The 20480-nt window shown below is 31.2% G+C and overlaps 1 protein-coding gene across 2 annotated transcripts in view; it reads right to left on the bottom strand.

Moving 5' to 3' along the window:
• Positions 1 to 5071: 5071 nt before the first annotated feature.
• Positions 5072 to 20480, bottom strand: part of LOC139526173 (caspase-3-like) — a 37515-nt gene continuing 22106 nt past the window's right edge. For both annotated transcript variants that reach the window (XM_071321298.1, XM_071321306.1), the window contains exons 4-6: positions 12547 to 12725; positions 10551 to 10725; positions 5072 to 9829 (exon numbers count right to left, since the gene is read on the bottom strand). In XM_071321298.1, coding sequence (XP_071177399.1) covers positions 9594 to 9829; positions 10551 to 10725; positions 12547 to 12725 — 590 coding nt within the window. In that variant the 3' untranslated portion in view covers positions 5072 to 9593. The remainder of the gene's footprint in view (positions 9830 to 10550; positions 10726 to 12546; positions 12726 to 20480) is intronic.

Genomic DNA, 20480 nt, shown 5'->3' with positions numbered 1-20480 from the left:
GGAAGAGAAATCAAACGTTACATAATTGAGGAAGCCGGGAAACTGAATCACAAGTTACATAATTGTGGTAGAGAAATCACAAGTTAAAAAATTGAGGAAGGAAAATCAAAAGTTACACAATTGGGAAAGGAAAATCACAACTTACATAATTGGGGAAGGAAAATCACAAGTTAAACAATTGAGGAAGGGAAATCACAAGTTATATAATTGAGGTACGAATAACACAAGTTACATAATTTGGGAAGAATGGACATGACAAGATACATAACTGAGGAAGGGACATCACAAGTTACATGATTGAGGAATGAAAATCACAAGTTACATAACTGAGGTAGGGAAATCACAAGTTACATAATTTAGGGAAGAATGGACATCACAAGATACATAACTGGGAAAGGGACATCACAAGTTACATCATTGAGGAGTGGAAAACACAAGTAACATCATTGAGGAGTGAAAAACACAAGTGACATCATTGAGGTGTGGAAAACACTAGTTGCGTAAGTGAGGAAAGGAAATTACAAGTTAAAGGAATGAGGTTTAGATATCTGTGATTTCACTTCTTCGATTATGTAACTTGTGATATATCTACCTCAATTTGGTAGCTTGTGATTTCCCTTCCTCAATTTGGTAACTTGTGATTTATCTTCTTAAATTAAGTAACTTGTGATTTCCCTACCTTATTTGTTACATAATTGAGATAGGGAAATCACAAGCAACATGATTGATGTAGGGAAATCACAGGTAACATGATAGAGAAAGGGAAATCATAAGTTACATAACTGGGATAGGGAAATCCAAAGTTACATAACTGAGGAAGGAAAATCACAACTTACATAATTGAGGAAGGGAAATCACAAGTAACAAAATTGAAGTAAGGAAATCACAAGTTACATAACTGAGGTAGGGAAATCACAAGTTACATAATTGATGTAGGGAAATCACATGTTTAATAATTGAGGTAAGAGAATCACAAGTTACATAACTGAAATAGGGAAATCACAAGTTACATCATTGAGACAAAACTGAAGTAAGGAAATCACAAGTTACATAACTGAGGTAGGGAAATCACAAGTTACATAATTGATGTAGGGAAATCACATGTTTAATAATTGAGGTAAGAAAATCACAAGTTACATAACTGAAATAGGGAAATCACAAGTTACATCATTGAGGAAGGGAAATTACAAGTTACATAACTGAGATATGGAAATCACAAGTTACATAATTGAGGTAGGGAAATCACAAGTTACATAACTGAGGAAGGGAAATCACAAGTTACATAATTGAGAAAGGTAAGTTACATAATGAAGGAAAGAAAATAACAAGTTACATAATGAAGGAAGGGAAATAACAAGTAAAATAATTGAGGAAGGGAGTTTCATAACTGAGATAGGGGAATCACAAGTTACATAACTGAGATAGGGAAATTACAAGTTACATTAAACTGAGATAGGGAAATCAAAAGTTACATCATTGAAGTAGGGAAATCACAAGTTACATAATGAAGGAAGGGAAATCACAAGTTACATAATGGAGGAAGGAAAATAACAAGTAAAATAATTGAGGATGGGAAATCACAAGTTACATAATTGAGGTAGGGATATCACAAGTTACATAATTGAGGAAGGGGAAATCCCAATTAACATAATTGAGGAAGAGAAATCACAAGTTACATAACTGAGGAAGGGAATTCACGAGTTACATAATTGAGGAAGGGAAATCACAAGTTACATAATTGAGGAAGGGAAATATCACAAGTTAAATAATTGAGGTAGGGAAATTACAAGTTACATAACTGAGGAAGGGAAATCACAAGTTACATAATTGAGATAAGAAAATCACAAGTTATATAATTGAGGAAGTGGAAATCACAATTAACATAATTGAGGAAGAGAAATCACAAGTTACATAACTGAGGAAGGGAATTCATGAGTTACATAATTGAGGAAGGGAAATCACAAATTACATAACTGAAGAAGGGAAATCACAAGTTACATCATTGAGGAAGGGAAATCACAAGTTACATAACTGAGATAGGAAAATCACAAGTTACATAATTGAGGAAGGGGAAATCCCAATTAACATAATTGAGGAAGGGAAATCACAAGTTACATAATTTAATAACTCTCCTGCCTCAATTATGTAAGTTGTGATTTCCTTCCCTCATTTATGTAAGTTGTGATTTCCTTCCCTCATTTTTGTTAGATGTTATTTCCTTCCCTCAATTATGTAAGTTGTGATTTCCTTCCCTCAATTATGTAAGTTGTGATTTCCTTCCCTCAATTATGTTAATTGTGATTTCCTTCACTCATTAATGTAAGTTGTGATTTCCTTTCCTCATTTATGTAAGTTGTGATTTCCTTCCCTCAATTATGTAAGTTGTGATTAATTATGTTAGTTGTGATTTCCTTCACTTATTTATGTTAAGTTGTGATTTCCTTCCCTCATTTGTGTAAGTTGTGATTTCCTTCCCTCAATTATGTAAGTTGTGATTTCCTTTCCTCAATTATGTAAGTTGTGATTTCCTTCCGTCAGTTATGTAAGTTGTGATTTCCTTCCCTCAATTATGTTAGTTGTGATTTCCTTCACTTATTTATGTTAAGTTGTGATTTCCTTCCCTCATTTATGTAAGTTGTGATTTCCTTCCCTCAATTATGTAAGTTGTGATTTCCTTTCCCCAATTATGTAAGTTGTGATTTCATTCCCTCAATTATGTAAGTTGTGATTTCCTTCCGTCAGTTATGTAAGTTGTGATTTCCTTCCCTCAATTATGTTAGTCATGATTTCCTTCCCTAATTTGTGTAAGTTGTGATTTCCTTCCCTCAATTATGTAAGTTGTGATTTCCTTCCCTCATTTATGTTTTAAAGTTGTGATTTCCTTCCCTCATTTATGTAAGTTGTGAGTTCCTTCCCTCAATTATGTTAGTTAATGCTATAAACAATACACTAAAAACAAATATGACAGAAAGCAACTAACGACAATGTCTATTTGCTTAGTCAACAACATGTTACTGAGTTGCTGGTCTATGAGATAACATTATAGATGTTTCTCTTGTCCATAACAACATTTTAAATTGTGCTCAAAACCCTATTGGTTCTCTTTTTTTCACACCATAGCTTATACATTACGTCTCTGTTTCCATGTGTGGGTAGTCAAAAAAGTAATTTTGTACAATGTAATCATTTTCTTATCCGTTGAATGTCTACTGTAGCCCTGTCACATTCTTTATGTGCTTGTATTTAAGAGCAGAGCTATAGCAACTGGTTGTTTACATTTTGAGATTTCCTCAATTGTGTAATTAGTGATCCCCTACCTCAATTATGTAACTTTTGATTTTCCTTCCTCCATGATGTAACTTGTGATCCTTCTAACTTCGTTGAGTTACTTGTGATCCCTCAACCTTTGATGAATTACTTGCAATCCCAGTCCTTAGTTAAGTTACTTGTGATCCCCGGCTACCTTAGTAAAGTTACATGTGATCCTGCTGCCTTAGTTGAGTTACTTGTGATCCTGCTACCTTAGTTGAGTTACTCGTAATCCTACTGCCTTAGTTGAGTTCCTTGTGATTCTGCTACCTTAGTTGAGTTACTTGTGATCCTGCTGCCTTAGTTGAGTTCCTTGTGATCCTGCTACCTTAGTTGAGTTTCTTGTGATCCTGCTGCCTTAGTTGAGTTACTTGTGATCCTGCTACCTTTGTTGAGTTACTTGTGATGTCCCTACCTCAATTCTGTAACTTGTGATTTCCCTACCTCAATTCTATAACTTGTGATTTCCCTACCCTAATTATTCAACTTAGTCAACTGACATATTCCTGATAAGGTACAGGCATTTCCTTTTGTAGAAAATGGTGGATTTAACCTGGTTTAATGACTAGCTTAACCTTGCTCTCATTTGTAGGACAAAGTATTCCATTATATTGACAATAATGCGTGAGCAAAACAAACAGACATGATGGCATATAGACACTCTATCATGAGGCAAAGCACATAAATATATATGCAAAAATAAAAGACAAGAATACAAAATGGATACTAAAGTTGAACTCATGAGGAGGAAATATCCATTCAATCAGCATATTGAGGATCTTGTAAGTAGTAAGTCATTAAAACATTTATAAGTTGTGTACACTACTGGATGCAGATATAAAGGGGAATCTCTCCTGTACGGACAACCCACAAAATTAAAAAAAAAAAAAAAGTAACACCAGAAAGTAAGCTCTTTCCTCTGCAAGATGAACATATAATAAAGAAATTGGAAGGTATAAAGGCATAATTGGTCAGCAATAGATTTGCCAGATGGTTTGGTGTATGAAGGGACATTTATAGAAAGTATATCATTTAACATATTAACAGCTCTTATAGTAAGAACCACTTCAGAATTCCAACATACTGATCCCAGAGAACTCAATATAGAAAACTGAACTACTACATAATAAACTTGACCATCCAATAAAGAGATGATTTCTTATCATTTCAACAGTAAACTTCTACGACATGGTGGAGAGTTGTGTCATTGGAAATCATACCACATCTTTTAATTTTCATATAAACAGCACTTTCTGATGAATTGTTGGAAACTAAAACCACCCTTACATTAAATAATGTTAAAACAGTTCAATCTAAAGGAATTACAAGTCATATGCACAGGGGTTTGCTTAAAACACTGTAACAAGGGATATTTATTAGATCAGATTGAAAATATTTTGGAATAGGGTCCAACTTTTCCCTTAATTATTGCTGGCATCATTACTTTTATTTGTATTAGCAATCTGTATTTTGATTGTTAAGTTTATATGTTTAAGAGTCAGAATAATGGTTTAGGGAAAGTTGACATTTCTTCCTGCATTTATTGGTGGAAGAAGCCAGAGTAACCAGCCTTTGATAGGAAAATCTAGCAATCTTGAGTCAATTAAAATTGGAAACAAATGCACCCACCACATGAGGGTTCAAACTCCTAACCTCAGTGTTGACAGGCAATTGATACAGTAAGTGAAATACCACTATTAAGACCACTCAGCCACCAAGGTCCTAACAAAGAGTGGTAACAGATATTAAACTAAGAATCAGAATGGTTTCTATGTATAAGTTTTATTTATTTATAAATAATTTGATTATAGAAAACAACAATTAAAATTAAAAAAATGTTGATACAGACATATGCCATGCTTGTGTGTAATATTGATGGTTAAAAGGAAATGTTGATATCAAAATTGCAATACTTGAACATGTTAACTATGCAAAACATCCGAAGTCAATGAACCATTACTGAAGGTTCAGGGCCAAATCTCAAAACACAAAACAAGACAAAATATCTATTTCTACAACTATGAAATTCAGATCATGAAATATATACAAATGTATATAACAATTAAAACAAAATAACAAAACAAGTAAAGCAAAAACTTAACAAGTACATTTACATTAAAAATTGTGAAAATCACTGGCAATTACTTATAAAAACATTTAAAACATTTTGTTCTTCTTCTTGAATACAATTCTAAGTAAAATTCTCAAAACGTTGCAATAAAAATGAAAGGAAAAGTAATACTTCCATTATTTTAAAGTTCCCAAAAAATACTTGGTTCTTTTTTTTTAGGCTAAATACATGGTATGTAGTTTGTTCATTGTTAAAGGCACTTAAGTGACCTATAGTTGCTTACAACCTCATATGGATTTGATGGAAAATTATCATGTTGGCAATCAAACTACATATACTTATTTCTTTAATATATGCATGTATGGTATATACCACTAAAGTTGATTAAACTTATTTTTGTTTAAAAAAAATTATAACTCTGATGTACATAAATATCAATCAACCTTTGTTATTTTACATATATAAATAAAAACTGTTTTCTTTTATTTTCTCTGTCCGACTCAACTTAATTGTAAAATGTAAATATGATTTTTTTTTTCAATCCACATATGATAAAACTGAACATCTACCATAAAATATGTAAATTTTTATTTTTACAATTCCCCAAATCAATCCCAACCTTCCTTTTGTGATATTGAACCTTTTTATAAAATTTCAAAGAGATCCATTCACTTTAATTAAAGTTAATGTCCAGAAACCAAATGCGTCTTCAGACGACCACATATACAACATCATACCATTATACGATCCAACTTTTTTTGCGGTTGTATAAAATCTGTGTTTTCCTAATGATTCAAAATTCAAAAGCTCCTTTGTTTCTCCCCTGGTATCTATGAATAATGTCAATGTAGCTGCCAAATTTCAATAAGAACACTGTTGCATGGAAGTTAAAGCAAAAATGAAGGAAAATTTCTTGTGTGGAAAATATATGAAAACTACCACTACCAGTACCCAGATTACATTTACTTGGTTGAATTGGAGAAATTCATCCCCCCCAAAAAAATGATGAAAAAATAATTTTCATGACAATTATATATATTGGTTGACAGTACAGCCTATCAGGATTTCATAAATGTATTTAATACAAAAATGAACAGTAACAGTACCGATAGTGATAAAGATAGCTATTACAGAAATCACAAAATTAAAAATAAAATCAAATAAAAATCTATAAAAATAAAAACTATCTAAATTTTTAGCAGTACTGAGCTTTACATAATATAAATGGCTGAAATGGGTTGGTTATGATGCTCATACTATATACAAGTAGGTCAAGAAAGGATATTGGGTATTTACATTTGTGAAAAGCCTACAATTTGCTCCAATATGAGAATGAAGTGATTTAAAGTGTTTATTATTTTTATTACTAAGAATAGAAGTAATTTTCTTATGCATAAGCATATAATTATCCCAATTAAAACTCATTGCGATGTGAAATAAAGTCTGAAATGACCACTTTCTCTTGGCCATTTACTCAAAATTAAAACTGCTTATCTGTACATTAAATCCTGCTTTGGAAAATTGACAAAACAGATACAATATGATGGCCTTTCCTATAAGTACTTCGAAAATTGAAATCAAAAATTTATTGAATAATATAAACTGAGTTGTAAAGTCAACAGATTTTATTTTTGAATATTATGAAAAAGATTTTAAAAAAATGTATGCTTTACTGTATAAAAATAATGCCATTCTAAAATTAAAACTAAACTAACTAAACCAAATTATTATTTATCAGATTGACATGTGTTCCAGACAAATAGTGTATAATACAGTGTATAAGTAAAAATAAAATATGAAAACGCCCTACCCTTCCCTTTGGGTCTATAAGTCACTTAAAGCATATATAGTTTTCAAAACTAGTCTGCAATCTGTAATCTCATTTTTGTTCAAATATTATTTTCATCATATACACACTTTAGTAGAAGTCATCGTTTGTTTATGTAATTTATACGTGTTTCTCGGTTCATATTTTTAATATAGATTAGACCGTTGGCTTTCCCGTTTCAATGGTTTTACACTAGTAATTTTTTGGGCCCTTTATATCTTGCTGTTCAGTGTGAGCAAAAGCTCTATGTTGAAGGCCGTACCTTTAATGGTTTACTTTTGCAAGTTGTGACTTGGATGGAGAGTTATATCATTGGCACTTATACCACATCTTCTAATATCTATATAATGTATAATACAGTGTAAGTAAAAACAATTATAAGAACACCCGACTCTTTGGACCTATAAGTCACTTAAAACATATTTAGTTATCAAAACAAATCTACAATAAGTAATCTCATTTATGTTAAAATATTATTTTCACATATATGACAGATGTATATATGTGATTTTTAACATAAAAAACCATTTCATTAGAAATGAAACATTACATCACCAGTCACACAAAAATCTCTTTAATAGGATAAGAGATACCCGAGGTTTTAATGGCCATAAATAGTCAGATCTATCATTCATAATTTCTTACTACCGATAATACGTAATGACATATCTTAATCAACTGAGGACTGTAAACAAATATTCCCATCATCCCATAGCATGTATATTTCAACAATGAAAACCAATACATGTAACTAAATTAACCCCAAAAAAATCTAAGGGTAAATTGAAAAAAAAGTCCATCAGAGCACTTTATAGGTGTTAGAGTTTCTTTTTCATGTACAAACTCACATAAAATATTGATGTATTGCTACTATGTAGAAATAGTTCATCTATATTTCTGGAATATTGTATTTTGAAAGACCAGCAAGGATAAAAAGAAAAGAAGTAAAAAACATAATCTTGTCTCTTTAAAACACCAAAAACAAGTACTTGCAGGAAAAATGTGCTCTTGCCAATTTGTAAAGCAATTTATTGTATTTAGATAATGAAAATTATTAAAATCGTGAAAATTGCATATCACTTCGGAAAAAAATCACCTTATATTGATAAATAAATGATTTATATTATGACAATTAAAAACCAACATATCAACCCCCTCTCAAACACACATGATATATGTGTGTCAGGTCATTAAATATTGACCTGATCAATGATATATATCATATGTTCAGTACTTGGTCCTAGTAATGGAATTTTGCCAATTGTTTTTGCATAAAATTGTATAGGGTGAAAAATACAAAGGCAGTTATTTTAGTAATCAATGTGAATTTCTCTGTAATGTGCCAAATTGTTACAAATTATAAAATGAACTATTCTGGTAACTAAATTCCAGGATCCTTTGACTTCTTAACAAACAGAAATAGATACAATAAAATGTAAACATTGAAACTATGATTATTCTAGGTAATTTTTAATCTCATTTTCTAATAAAGGGGGATTGAAAACTGAATAGGAGGACAAGAGAAGACCTCTTAATTTTTTGTTTTTTGGCTCCAATCAATATGTATGGGAACATATCAGGTGCATGAAAAACTTGCACTGAGGCTTTTCAGTTCATCATTCTAAGATATTACACAACTAACAGTCAACAGATGAATACAATGACATAAAATAAACATAGAAAAAAACGTTGTCATTTCAACACTCTGTTAATAAGTTGTGTACATGCGGATTCTTTTTAGAGGGTATCAATTTTCATGTTTTGAGGAAAACTTGCACATTCATGGATAGTTCATTTTTGTGGTTTCGGCAAAGTTTGCATTCATTCCTTAATTAAATTAGTGGTTCTCCTGTATCCATAAAATCCATGAAAATTAGTATCCAACAAATTATAATGAATACACAGTATGTAAATGTATATATAATACAATATATTTTAAAATTAGTTCCAGAAATATAAAGTATAATAACTTAAGGTATTAAGATGTGTTAATAAATATATATTCCAAAATGTTATTATGTCATCACCTTTCATTCTACCAATAGTTGTATGTTACATATATATAGTGTTCTCTTATGTTAAAAATATGATAAATAACAGTACTTTCTTTTCTGGTGTACAATGAGGATCTGCATGGGTTAAAGAATAGAAAATAATGGAAAAAAGTGCAGAATAAAGGGCAAAATAAATAAAGAGTAGGGAATAATGGGAAAAATATATAAATGGGGGCGCTAAATTATAAAGAAAAGACGACAATGGGTTCCTTAATTTTAAAAAGAAGAACATAATGGGTAAAATAAATAAGAAATATAGAAAATTGGTCTAAAAAAGAAGAAATGTAGTACAGACCCTCATGTACAAAACAGACAATAGTATCATCCCATACTAACATGCCTGCCTTAGTCGTAAACTTTTGGTTAAGTGTGATACAAAACAAGGCATCTGAACTACATTATTGTACTCTGCTTCACCATTATTAGGCTTATAAGTCATTCCCACCATTTTGTTTACTGAGGTTAGTACAGAATAGAAATCTTCGTTTTCTTCCATTTCTTCGATAGCTTTTGACAGGTGTCTGATGAAGGGAGTACCATCTGCTGCATTTCTAAATGCTCCAGCACCTGAATATTACAATTTTTAAAATTCATATCTTTTGACATGGAGTAAAATATGTATAAAAAAGATGGCACATTTTACTATAGAGAATATCGACTTACTAAGATACATTTTCTCACAATTTGTTTATTTTCCTGCATACCAATTATTGATAATTGATGATAACTTGCATTTCATGAATACTAAAATTCTTGGTTTTACCTTTTTCTGTATTGAATACTATTGGAAACTTGTATTTTATTGAACATTAAACCATGCTTAGTTTTCATGTGTCTATCCTAAGTCAGGAACCTAGTCAGTAGTTTTAAAATTCGTGCAATATATCTTAATGTTATCTGTAATTGAAAGATTCTGGTTTTAATGTTTAATGTTTGACTATTTCTGTTAAATATATTCACAACATTTTGAGTTGTATACACTAATCTGTTGTAGAAGACAATATGACGCAATTTATATATTTGTTTGGTATTCTATGACATTAGGTTGTTTTCACCATGATGTATAAGTCACAACTCAAGTTATAATTTATTTATATTGAATCATCTACATTGCTGGAAAATCTCCCTTGAACCCTAAAGATCTTCATCGGTTTGAAATCTTACCATGATTTTTCAGACTCTAAAGTATTTATTCACTTTAAATTTGAAATTATAAATTAACTTCTCTCTTAAATTCATCATATGATCTACTGAATACTTAAGTATTTTTGCATTTTGATCAAAATACCTGGAACTGCTGCATATGCAAATAAAAAATCTGCTTCATTTGGAAGACGAATAATTTGTGTTGCTGGTATCCCAAAGCATTCATTATATTCAGTGGGGTCTGCAGTTGCATCAGCTTGGTTTGGATCCAAAACTCCAACATTAATCCCACGACTCAAGTTGATTCCTCTGCATGACTAGACCAAAACAAAAAACAAAAATTATAGTTACCATATATTAGTCTTCCTTAATATTTATGTGTTGCTTTACAAAATGAACTTTGACCTACTGCTAACAAAATAATATGCTACTGAACTTCTGAATGAAAAAAAATACTGATCTAGTATAAAGTAGTAATTCATTAACAAATCTTCAAATCTTCATTTCCAAACACACCCCTTTCGCATTATAGTGAAAAAATTTCCCCCAAGATATCCATATAAAAAATAACTGATTCCTAAAACAAACTGTCAAATACAGTACAAGTAACAAGGTCCAAAATTTTGTAAAAAAAATTGAGAGTGGAGCCATCTTTGTTGACATTATCACATACAGTAAATTCAGAATTTTTTGCAACTCTTTTTACAACAAAAATTCCAGTTTCCAGGATTTTCCCAGGACATTGGTTTATAATTGACATTATAAGAAGATATGATTGTAGCAACAATCAATGCAGTGTGACTTTTAGACATTTGGACAAGTTCTATGTGTAGAAACAATGAAAAGTAGTCACTAGTGAGCTAATCAGCACTTTAAAATGTTGGAGAGATTTGAATTGTGGAAGGGAAATAACTCAAATTTTAAAACTGACTGTCATTTGTTATCAAATGTAAGGGTTTTTAAACATGTTGTAGTTAGATGAGTTTCTAGGGTAGCAAGTAATTTTGTACCTGTGCAATTTTCGTACCCAAAATTACTATAAACCAACTTATACCTCATGGACAAAATACATGTTTACTTTTTTGTATAATCTATTTGTAAAAGTTCACACTTTTAAAGAGATAATAAAATTTGAGATGTTATTCTAATGCCTTGGGAACCCATGTTTGCAATAAACTTTTAATAAAAAGTCATATTAAACCAGACCTCCATTGTCAAATTTACGATAGTTTCATCCAGATTACAAAATAAAAATACAGTGTTTTGATAATTTTAATCTAGAAATGAAACATATATAAATATAAAGTGGCATACATACATTAACCTTACATAAGGTACGAAATGATATACATTGTACATACAAGTCTTCCATGAGGTACGAAATGGGGTACATACACATCTTACATGAGGTACAAACCGGGTACATACAAATCTTCCATGAGGTACGAAATGGTGTACAAACTAATCTTCCATGAGGTAAGAAATAGTATACATGTATGGTAAACTTCCATGAGATACGAAATGGTAAACACATGAATATTTCATAAGGTATGAAATGGCAAACATGCATATATTCTATGAGGTATGAAACAACAGACAATGCACAGGACAACAGATGAAAAGTGGTGAGAAAAGTTCACTTGGCCAAATGAGCCAGGTGGGCTCAAATATGAAGATGTTATATCCCAGCTGTAAACAACAGCACTATAATTACTCGGTAAACGGACAGAAAGTCACAGGACATAAAGTCACAAATTTTTTTGACAATTGTTTAAATATATGTTGAAATATTAGCTTTTTATTACATATATTGTTTTTTAAGATAAGGAAATTGCTCAAAAACCTTGATTAATGAAAATGTATTAAATTTATTCATGCAAAGGATATATCTATTGGCAAAATTAAGCCATTTAAGTACCAAGCCACTTTGACATTTTGTTTTCATAACAATTATTTGATCTTTATTGATATTTGTTGAATACTTTTAATAACAAAGTTGCTTCATAAATAAAACTTCAAGAAAAAATACAAAAAAAACATTTTCAAAATAAGTGTTTTTTTGTTCAAAGAAAAATAATCTCAAAACTGAATTGTGACTTTTTGTCAGTGACTTTCTGTCCTACATTCTAATTACTCACCTGTATTATTACTATTTTTGGTTTAAATCTCAGTGGTGGACAATTTGTGGCATTAAAGCTTTCTACAATTTCTTCAGTGCTCATAAACTGATCTGTGGCATAAACACCAGTCTCTGTTCCATGGGACAAAATCACCAATACAAAACAATCCACTGGTTTGGTAATTAACTGTCTCTTTACTACAATACATTTGTGAACATGTATTATGATTTTTTTTTTTAGTTATATATATATATAAATAGAGAAGGAGTTTTAATACATTTGAAAATAAGAAGAATTATAAGTGGTATGATTGCCAATGAGACAACCCTCCACAAGAGACCAAATGACACAGAAAACAATTATAGATCAACCTACAGCCTTAAATTATTAATAAGCAAAACCCATACCACATAGTCAGCAATTAAAGGCCCTGAAATGACACTGTGCTTAAACACCTGTGGGTAACTCAAGTTACCCACAGCCCAAGATGAAGCCGCCTTGCTGCGGTTAGAGACTTCTATTCTATAGAATAACAATACCATGAATGCATCAATTAAACCACTGAATCGATAAGGTGTATTGATCGTTAAGGGAAACCACTAAACTTAACAGATGACTAAATTCTACAAAATAAACGATCACAGCACGATTTGAAAAAACACTTAGGCTGTCCGTAACTTCAAAACAACTTGTCCGTAATTTTTTTCATTATACCAATAGGGATGTCCGTAACTTTCAAAGAATCAACATACCTGGATGTTATGTTTAAACTTATGATAGAGATTGCATCGTATACATAATCAGAAATGAAGTAGATTTCTAGTATGATTATAATTCATTGTATCGATGGAAGACTAAATTAGAAATAATATAAAAAAAAATAACGATAAATCCGTAAAACTTGGGTCTGATTTTAAATAACGTCGGGGTATCCAAATCTCCCAGTTCAGAGGGTGGTTTCCGATCATTGCTATAAACTATTGAAACATCATTGTTGATTTTTATTTTTGAACAAGTAGACTACACAAGTATTTTTTACACATACATTAGGCGTGTATACACTTACTGATTTTCTGCAAGCAACGACAAGGGTAGCGTGAATCTGGGATTTTGGACGGGAACCCAAATTGCCCAGGCAGTGGATAGACTATACGAGACCTCAGTGCACAAACTTCTTTCCATCTTAAAAAGCCACAAAACTTTTCTCTTGAGATGAATCCCCACAAAAAAAATCCCATCAGCATTGACAGTTGAATAAAAGGGGTTGGCAATCTTAGCACACTGTGACGTTGCACACAATATTGCGACACGCTGCTACGTCTGGGTGATTTGGATACACCAATGTTAGCTACTGTATATGTTCTGAGTCTCTTTTCTCTTGGTTATTCTGACGCATGTCGTTACATTGTATAAAAAATCACATGACAATTATCAAAGGTTCAGCCAAAAACGAGTATATTCAAAAGACATTCATTTCCATTAATTTAAAAAAAAAATCACTTAATTTTTAAGTCCAATGACAAAACAATTCGATTAAAATTTAGTGGCCTGTTGCATTTGCTGCTCAAACTTTGAAGATTTGCAGTAAATGAGAAAACTTGAAGAAAGGACAGCTAGCTGCATATTTCACTTGTATGCAAGTTGCATTAAATTTCATTAAATTGAACAAAACTAAAAGACACAATAGGTAAAAGTCAGTGTCAATAAAAGAATAGAGCAGTCAACATAGTTAAACAATCAGAAATAGTATATGAAAATATAAATAACAAAGACAACAGGGCAATTTAATAGTACATGTATAACAATCCCTGATGGCATACAAAGAGAAAAAATATAAAACATTCTAGGAAACATATTAAAACCAGGTGCTCCGCAGGGCGCAGCTTTATACGACCGCAGAGGTCGAACCCTGAACAGTTGGGGCAAGTATGGACAAAACATTCAAGCGTGATACAGCTCTGAATTTGGATTGTGATCAAATTTTTGACATTACATGTTTTTTTTTACACAAAACAAATGCCAAGATTTTACGAATCAATTAAAGATTTCTTCTTCAAACTTTTTAAATCTAAAATTAAATAGTTGACACAGCATAGGTTTCTGACACAGAAAGAATGTGGTCTAATGAACTTAAAAGGTTTTTTTTGCCTTTGAGCAATTCACTATGCTGTTGAATATTAATCCTCTCAAAAAAATGTTTGAAGAAATTTTCTTTTTATTTATGAAATCTGAAATGAGAAAAATTTAAACCCCCCCCCCCCCCCTTTTTTTCACATCCCCGTTTCCCTTTTTCCAAAACTGATATCAATTCAAATTTCTAATGGAATTTGCAACAATAACTCCTCTTTTAAATACATCATAAAATATTAAAATGTAAAATAAAGTGCTTGTTATCACTGAATGGTAAAGATTGGTTGATAGTAAAAGTGAATATACATTGTTTATTGTATAAAACAATAAAAAAAACTTCATCAGCAACATTTTATATTGGCAAATTTCCAATGAAGTTATTTACATAAAGTTATTGGCAAATAAAAATAGAAAATGACATCATAGTCATGTCTGGCAAATGTCCAACATACATTATCTAAAAACATTTTAGATAAGATAAGGAAAAAAAGCTTCATCAGCAACATTTTATATTGGCAAATTTACAATGAAGTTATTTACATAAAGTTATTGGCAAATAAAAATAGAAAATGACATCCTATTCATGTCTGGCAAATTTCTAACATATATTATCAACTACTATTCTATACAAAGAAAGATAACTCCAATTGAAAATTAATTGCTATTGCACAATATTGTGCAATTAGATATTTCTTGCTATTGTGCAATACTGTGCAATTGAAAATTTCTTGCTATTGTACAATACTTGATATGGAATCCTGATTTGGACCAACTTGAAAACTGGGCCCATAATCAAAAATCAAAGTACATATTTAGATAAAGTATATCAAATAAGCCCAAGAATTAAATTTTTGTTAAAATCAAACTTAGTTTAATTTTGGACCCTTTGGACCTTTCATGTAGACCAATTTGAAAACTGGACCAAAAATTAAGAATCTACATACACAGTTAGATTTGGCATATCAAAGAACCCATTTATTCAATTTTTGATGAAATCAAACAAAGTTTAATTTTGAACCCCCATTTGGACCAACTTGAAAACAAGGCCAATAATTAAAAATCTAAGCACATTTTTAAATTCAGCATATCAAAGAACCGCAAGGATTCAATTTTTGTTAAAATCAAACTAAGTTTAATTTTGGACCTTAATGTAGACCAATTTGAAAACCGGACCAAAAATTAAGCATCTACATACATAGTTAGATTCGGCATATCAAAGAACCCCAATTATTCAATTTTTGATGAAATCACACAAAGTTCAATTTTGGACCCTTTGGGCCCCTTATTCCTAAACTGTTAGGACCAAAACTCCCAAAATCAAACCCAACCTTCCTTTTGTGGTCATAAACCTTGTGTTAAAATTTCATTGATTTCTATTTACTTATACTAAAGTTATTGTGCAAAAACCAAGAATAATGCTTATTTGGGCCCTTTTTTGGCCCCTAATTCCTAAACTGTTGAAACCAAAACTCCCAAAATCAATTCCAACCGTTCTTTTGTGGTCATAAACCTTGTGTCAAAATTTCATAGATTTCTATTCACTTAAACTAAAGTTATAGTGCAAAAACCAAGAAAATGCTTATTTGGGCCCTTTTTTGCCCCTTATTCCTAAAATGTAGGGACCAAAACTCCCAAAATCAATCCCAACCTTCCTTTTGTGGTCATAAACCTTGTGTTAAAATTTCATTGATTTCTATTCACTTTTACTAAAGTTAGAGTGGCAAAACTAAAAGTATTCGGACGACGACGACGACGTTGACGCCGACGACGACGATGCCAACGTGATAGCATTATACGACCAAAAAATTAAAATTTTTGCGGCCGTATAAAAACCTTACAACTAATTGGTGGGATGTATAAATACCGAGCCGCGCCAAAGAGTGTTCATCGAAATACACATAAAAAAGAAACATAGGTGAAAGTTAAGCGCAAACAGATAATTAAACTAAACCAGATGCTCCGCAGGGTGCAGCTTTATACAACCGCAGAGGTTGAACCCTGAACGGTTGGGGCAAGTATGGACACAACATTCAAGCTGGATTCAGCTCTAAATTTGGATTGTGATTAGAATGAAATTCAAGACAGTGTGACTGTGGCCATTGATTGACACATTAAATTCATCCATTGACTAGGACAATTTAGGTGAACGTTTGTATGTAACGACCAATGCTCACTATGTACTTTTTAAAGACACTTAAACTATGGGGTCACCAAAGGTTCTCAATACCTTAATAAAGTGATTCGAAAAATTAATCAGAAATAACACGATGTTTTGATTTATATCAATTATATGAATCAAAACATAAAGGTTATTCCTGATTAATTTTTCGAATTATTTTATAATTAAAGGCGTTAAGAAACCTTTGGTGACCCCACAGTTTAAATGTCTATTGTAGGTACGTCGTGAACAGTGGTCGTTACAGACAAACGTTCACGTAAATTGTCCCAGTCAACGGATGAATTTAATGTTTCAATCAATGGCCACAGCCACACTGTTTTGAATTTCATTCTAAATAGTTGACACAGCATAAGTTTCTGACACAGAATGAATGTGGTCTAATGAACTTAAAATATTTTTTTTGCCTTTGAGCAATTCACTATGCTGTTGAATATTAATCCTCTCAAAAAAATGTTTGAAGAAATTTTCTTTTTATTTATGAAATCTGAATTGAGAAAAATTTAACCCCCCTCATTTTTTTTTCACATCCCCCTTTCCCTTTTTCCAAAACTGATCTCAATTTAAATTTCTAATGGAGTTTGCAACAATAACTACTCATTTAAATACATCATAAAATATTAAAATGTAACAATAGGTGCTTGTTATCACTGAATGATAAAGATTGTTTTAATTTATCAGTTGGTTATAAGTAAAAGTGAATATACATTGTATATTGTATAAAACAATGATTTAAGTTGATTCAACTACTATTCTGGACAAAGAAAGATCAACTCCAATCAATTGAAAATTTCTTGCTATTGCACAATATTGTGCAATTAGATATTTCTTGCTATTGCGCAATACTGTGCAATTGAAAATATTTGCTATTGCACAATACCGTGTAATTGAAGATTTCTTGCTATTGCGCAATACTGTGCAATTGAAAATTTCTTGCTATTTCACAATACTGTGCAATTGAAGATTTCTTGCTATTGCTGAATACTGTACAATTGAAAATTTCTTGCTATTGCACAATACTTAATATAATAATTTTGGATCCTCCTGATTTGAACCAACTTGAAAACTGGGCCCATAATCAAAAATCTAAGTACACTTTTAGATTCAGCATATCAAAGAACCCCAAGGATTCAATTTTTGTTAAAATCAAACTACGTTTAATTTTGGACCCTTTGGACCTTAATGTTGACCAATTTGAAAACAGGACCAAAAATTAAGAATCTACATACACAGTAACATTCAGCATATCAAAGAACCCCAATTATTCAATTATAGATGAAATCAAACAAAGTTCAATTTTGGACCCTTTGGGCCCCTTTTTCCTAAACGGTTGGGACCAAAACTCCCAAAATCAAACCCAACCTTCCTTTAGTGGTCATAAACCTTGTGTTTAAGTTTCATAGATTTCTATTTACTTATACTAAAGTAATGGTGCGAAAACCAAGAATAATGCTTATTTCGGCTCCTTTTTGGCCCTTAATTCCTAAACTGTTCAGACCTCAACTCCCAAAATCAATCCTAACCTTCCTTTTGTAGTCATAAACCTTGTGTTTAAATTTCATAGATTTCTATTCACTTATACTTAAGTTATTGTGCGAAAACCAAGAATAATGCTTATTTGGGCCCTTTTTTGGCCCCTAATTCCTAAACTGTTTGAACCAATTCTCCCAAAATCAATCCCAACCTTCCTTTTGTGGTCATAAACCTTGTGTCAAAATTTCATAGATTTCTATTCACTTAAACTAAAGTTATAGTGCGAAAACCAAGAAAATGCTAATTTGGGCCCTTTTTTGCCCCTAATTCCTAAAATGTTGGGACCAAAACTCCTAAAATCAATCCCAACCTTCCTTTTGTGGTCATAAACCTTGTGTTAAAATTCATAGATTTCTATTCACTTTTACTAAAGTTAGAGTGCGAAAACTAAAAGTTTTCGGACGACGACGATGCAGACGATGACGCCAACGTGATACCAATATACGACCAAAAATTTTTCAATTTTTGCGGTTGTATAAAATTTTAAAGAGTATGAGAAAGCCATGGTCCGAAAGTGAAAAACGTTGATAAGACATACATTAGTTAATAAAAGTTCAAACCATAACCAGGATTGAGTACCATAAACCCCACATAAAACTTCCGTTGTGTAAGTATGATGTGTGGATAAAATCAAATGAGCAGTATAAATAGCCGTGTAGGTTACAAATAAGGGGTTTTATGATGTTAATTGTCCTTTAATTGCTGAAATATTATGACTCTTAAAATTTTAAATCAAAAGTTACCCACATCTGAAAATAAAGTCTGCTTAGTTTCAATCAAAAAGTTACGGACGTCTTATGCTTTTTTTTAAAGTTGGCCTTGCGCTTTAGTGAACTCTAAATTAACAAACTTATGGTAATTGTTAGTGATTTCTTTATTCCTATATCGTATGAATTAAATATCAACAAGTTAAAGAGTCCGCCATCTTTCATTTAAGGCATGTGAAACAAATCAGATGAATACAAATAGAAATGCATTTAACAAAAACACAGAGTGAATGTGGCAGGGTACATTACTTAAACATCCCAACAACAAAAAGTTACAGATCTAAAAGTACTCATAGTTACTAACAGCTAGTTCAAAGCCAATAGTAGCAACTAATAAATCAAAGTGCCTTAAAGCACTGAAGGGTAAAGATTGCTTTAATTTATCAGCACGTATAACATCATTTTGTAACCTGAATGTCTGAGCATAAATATAAATTTCTGGAATACTCATGGATTAGATGTATAGAATGTTAAGAAAAATGCACTATATTTTGTGAATCTAAAAAGAAGGGATAAACCTTGGAAAATTTAAATATTGAGTCAGTGCCATAGGTTTTGATTGCATTTCATGCAAACTTTACCCCAAAAAATCATGCATGTAAGAATTAATTATCAATCACTACACATCCAACATCCAAGGGATTTAGTGTAAAGACATCATTAACAGTCAAAGAAAAACATGACTTTGTGTATTGCCAAGATACAGGTACCTAGATTGTAGAGCTATGAATGTGAGTATGTATAAAACAATATCTCACTACAGTGTTGAATTAGGTAACCTTTTAGAATAAGTTTATTTATAGGATCAATATACCATATTGACATATTCATATTAAAATTGTTCCTGACTATTTCAAATACAGAAAAGATAATTCTAATATGACGTGCTTCTTTCGCTTTGTAAACAACACCATGATAAAATTTTCGATATAACTATACTTAGTGCAGACTCAGAGATATACATAATAATGGCTGTTACAATAAACTTCCCAAGTAAATACACATGTAATTGGAACCTATTGCAAACCCTTTGGCGATTTTATTGTTTTAAAAATTGCAATTAAAAAAAGAAAAATAAGTTGTATTCTTATTCGGATGCATAATAAAAAGAAGTAATGCACAAGAGCTAAAAGAAATCAACAAAATAAAAACTAATTAGATTCCGTGAAAGTCTATTACTGATTTTGGCCCATTTAAGTCATTTCAAAACATGACGTCATACAAATGAAAACACTAGATTTGAAAGTTTTCTGTGACGTAAGCCATCCAAATTTGTATAATATTGTATTTAAATTGATTTTTGAGGTAGGTTTCATTAAATTTTTTATTGTATTGCACTGATTATT

The sequence above is a fragment of the Mytilus edulis genome, chromosome 1, assembly GCF_963676685.1.
Source record: "Mytilus edulis chromosome 1, xbMytEdul2.2, whole genome shotgun sequence".
NCBI lineage: Eukaryota > Metazoa > Mollusca > Bivalvia > Mytilida > Mytilidae > Mytilus > Mytilus edulis.
Note: the sequence above shows the minus strand (reverse complement) of the source record. Positions and strands in the feature narration are given on the sequence as shown.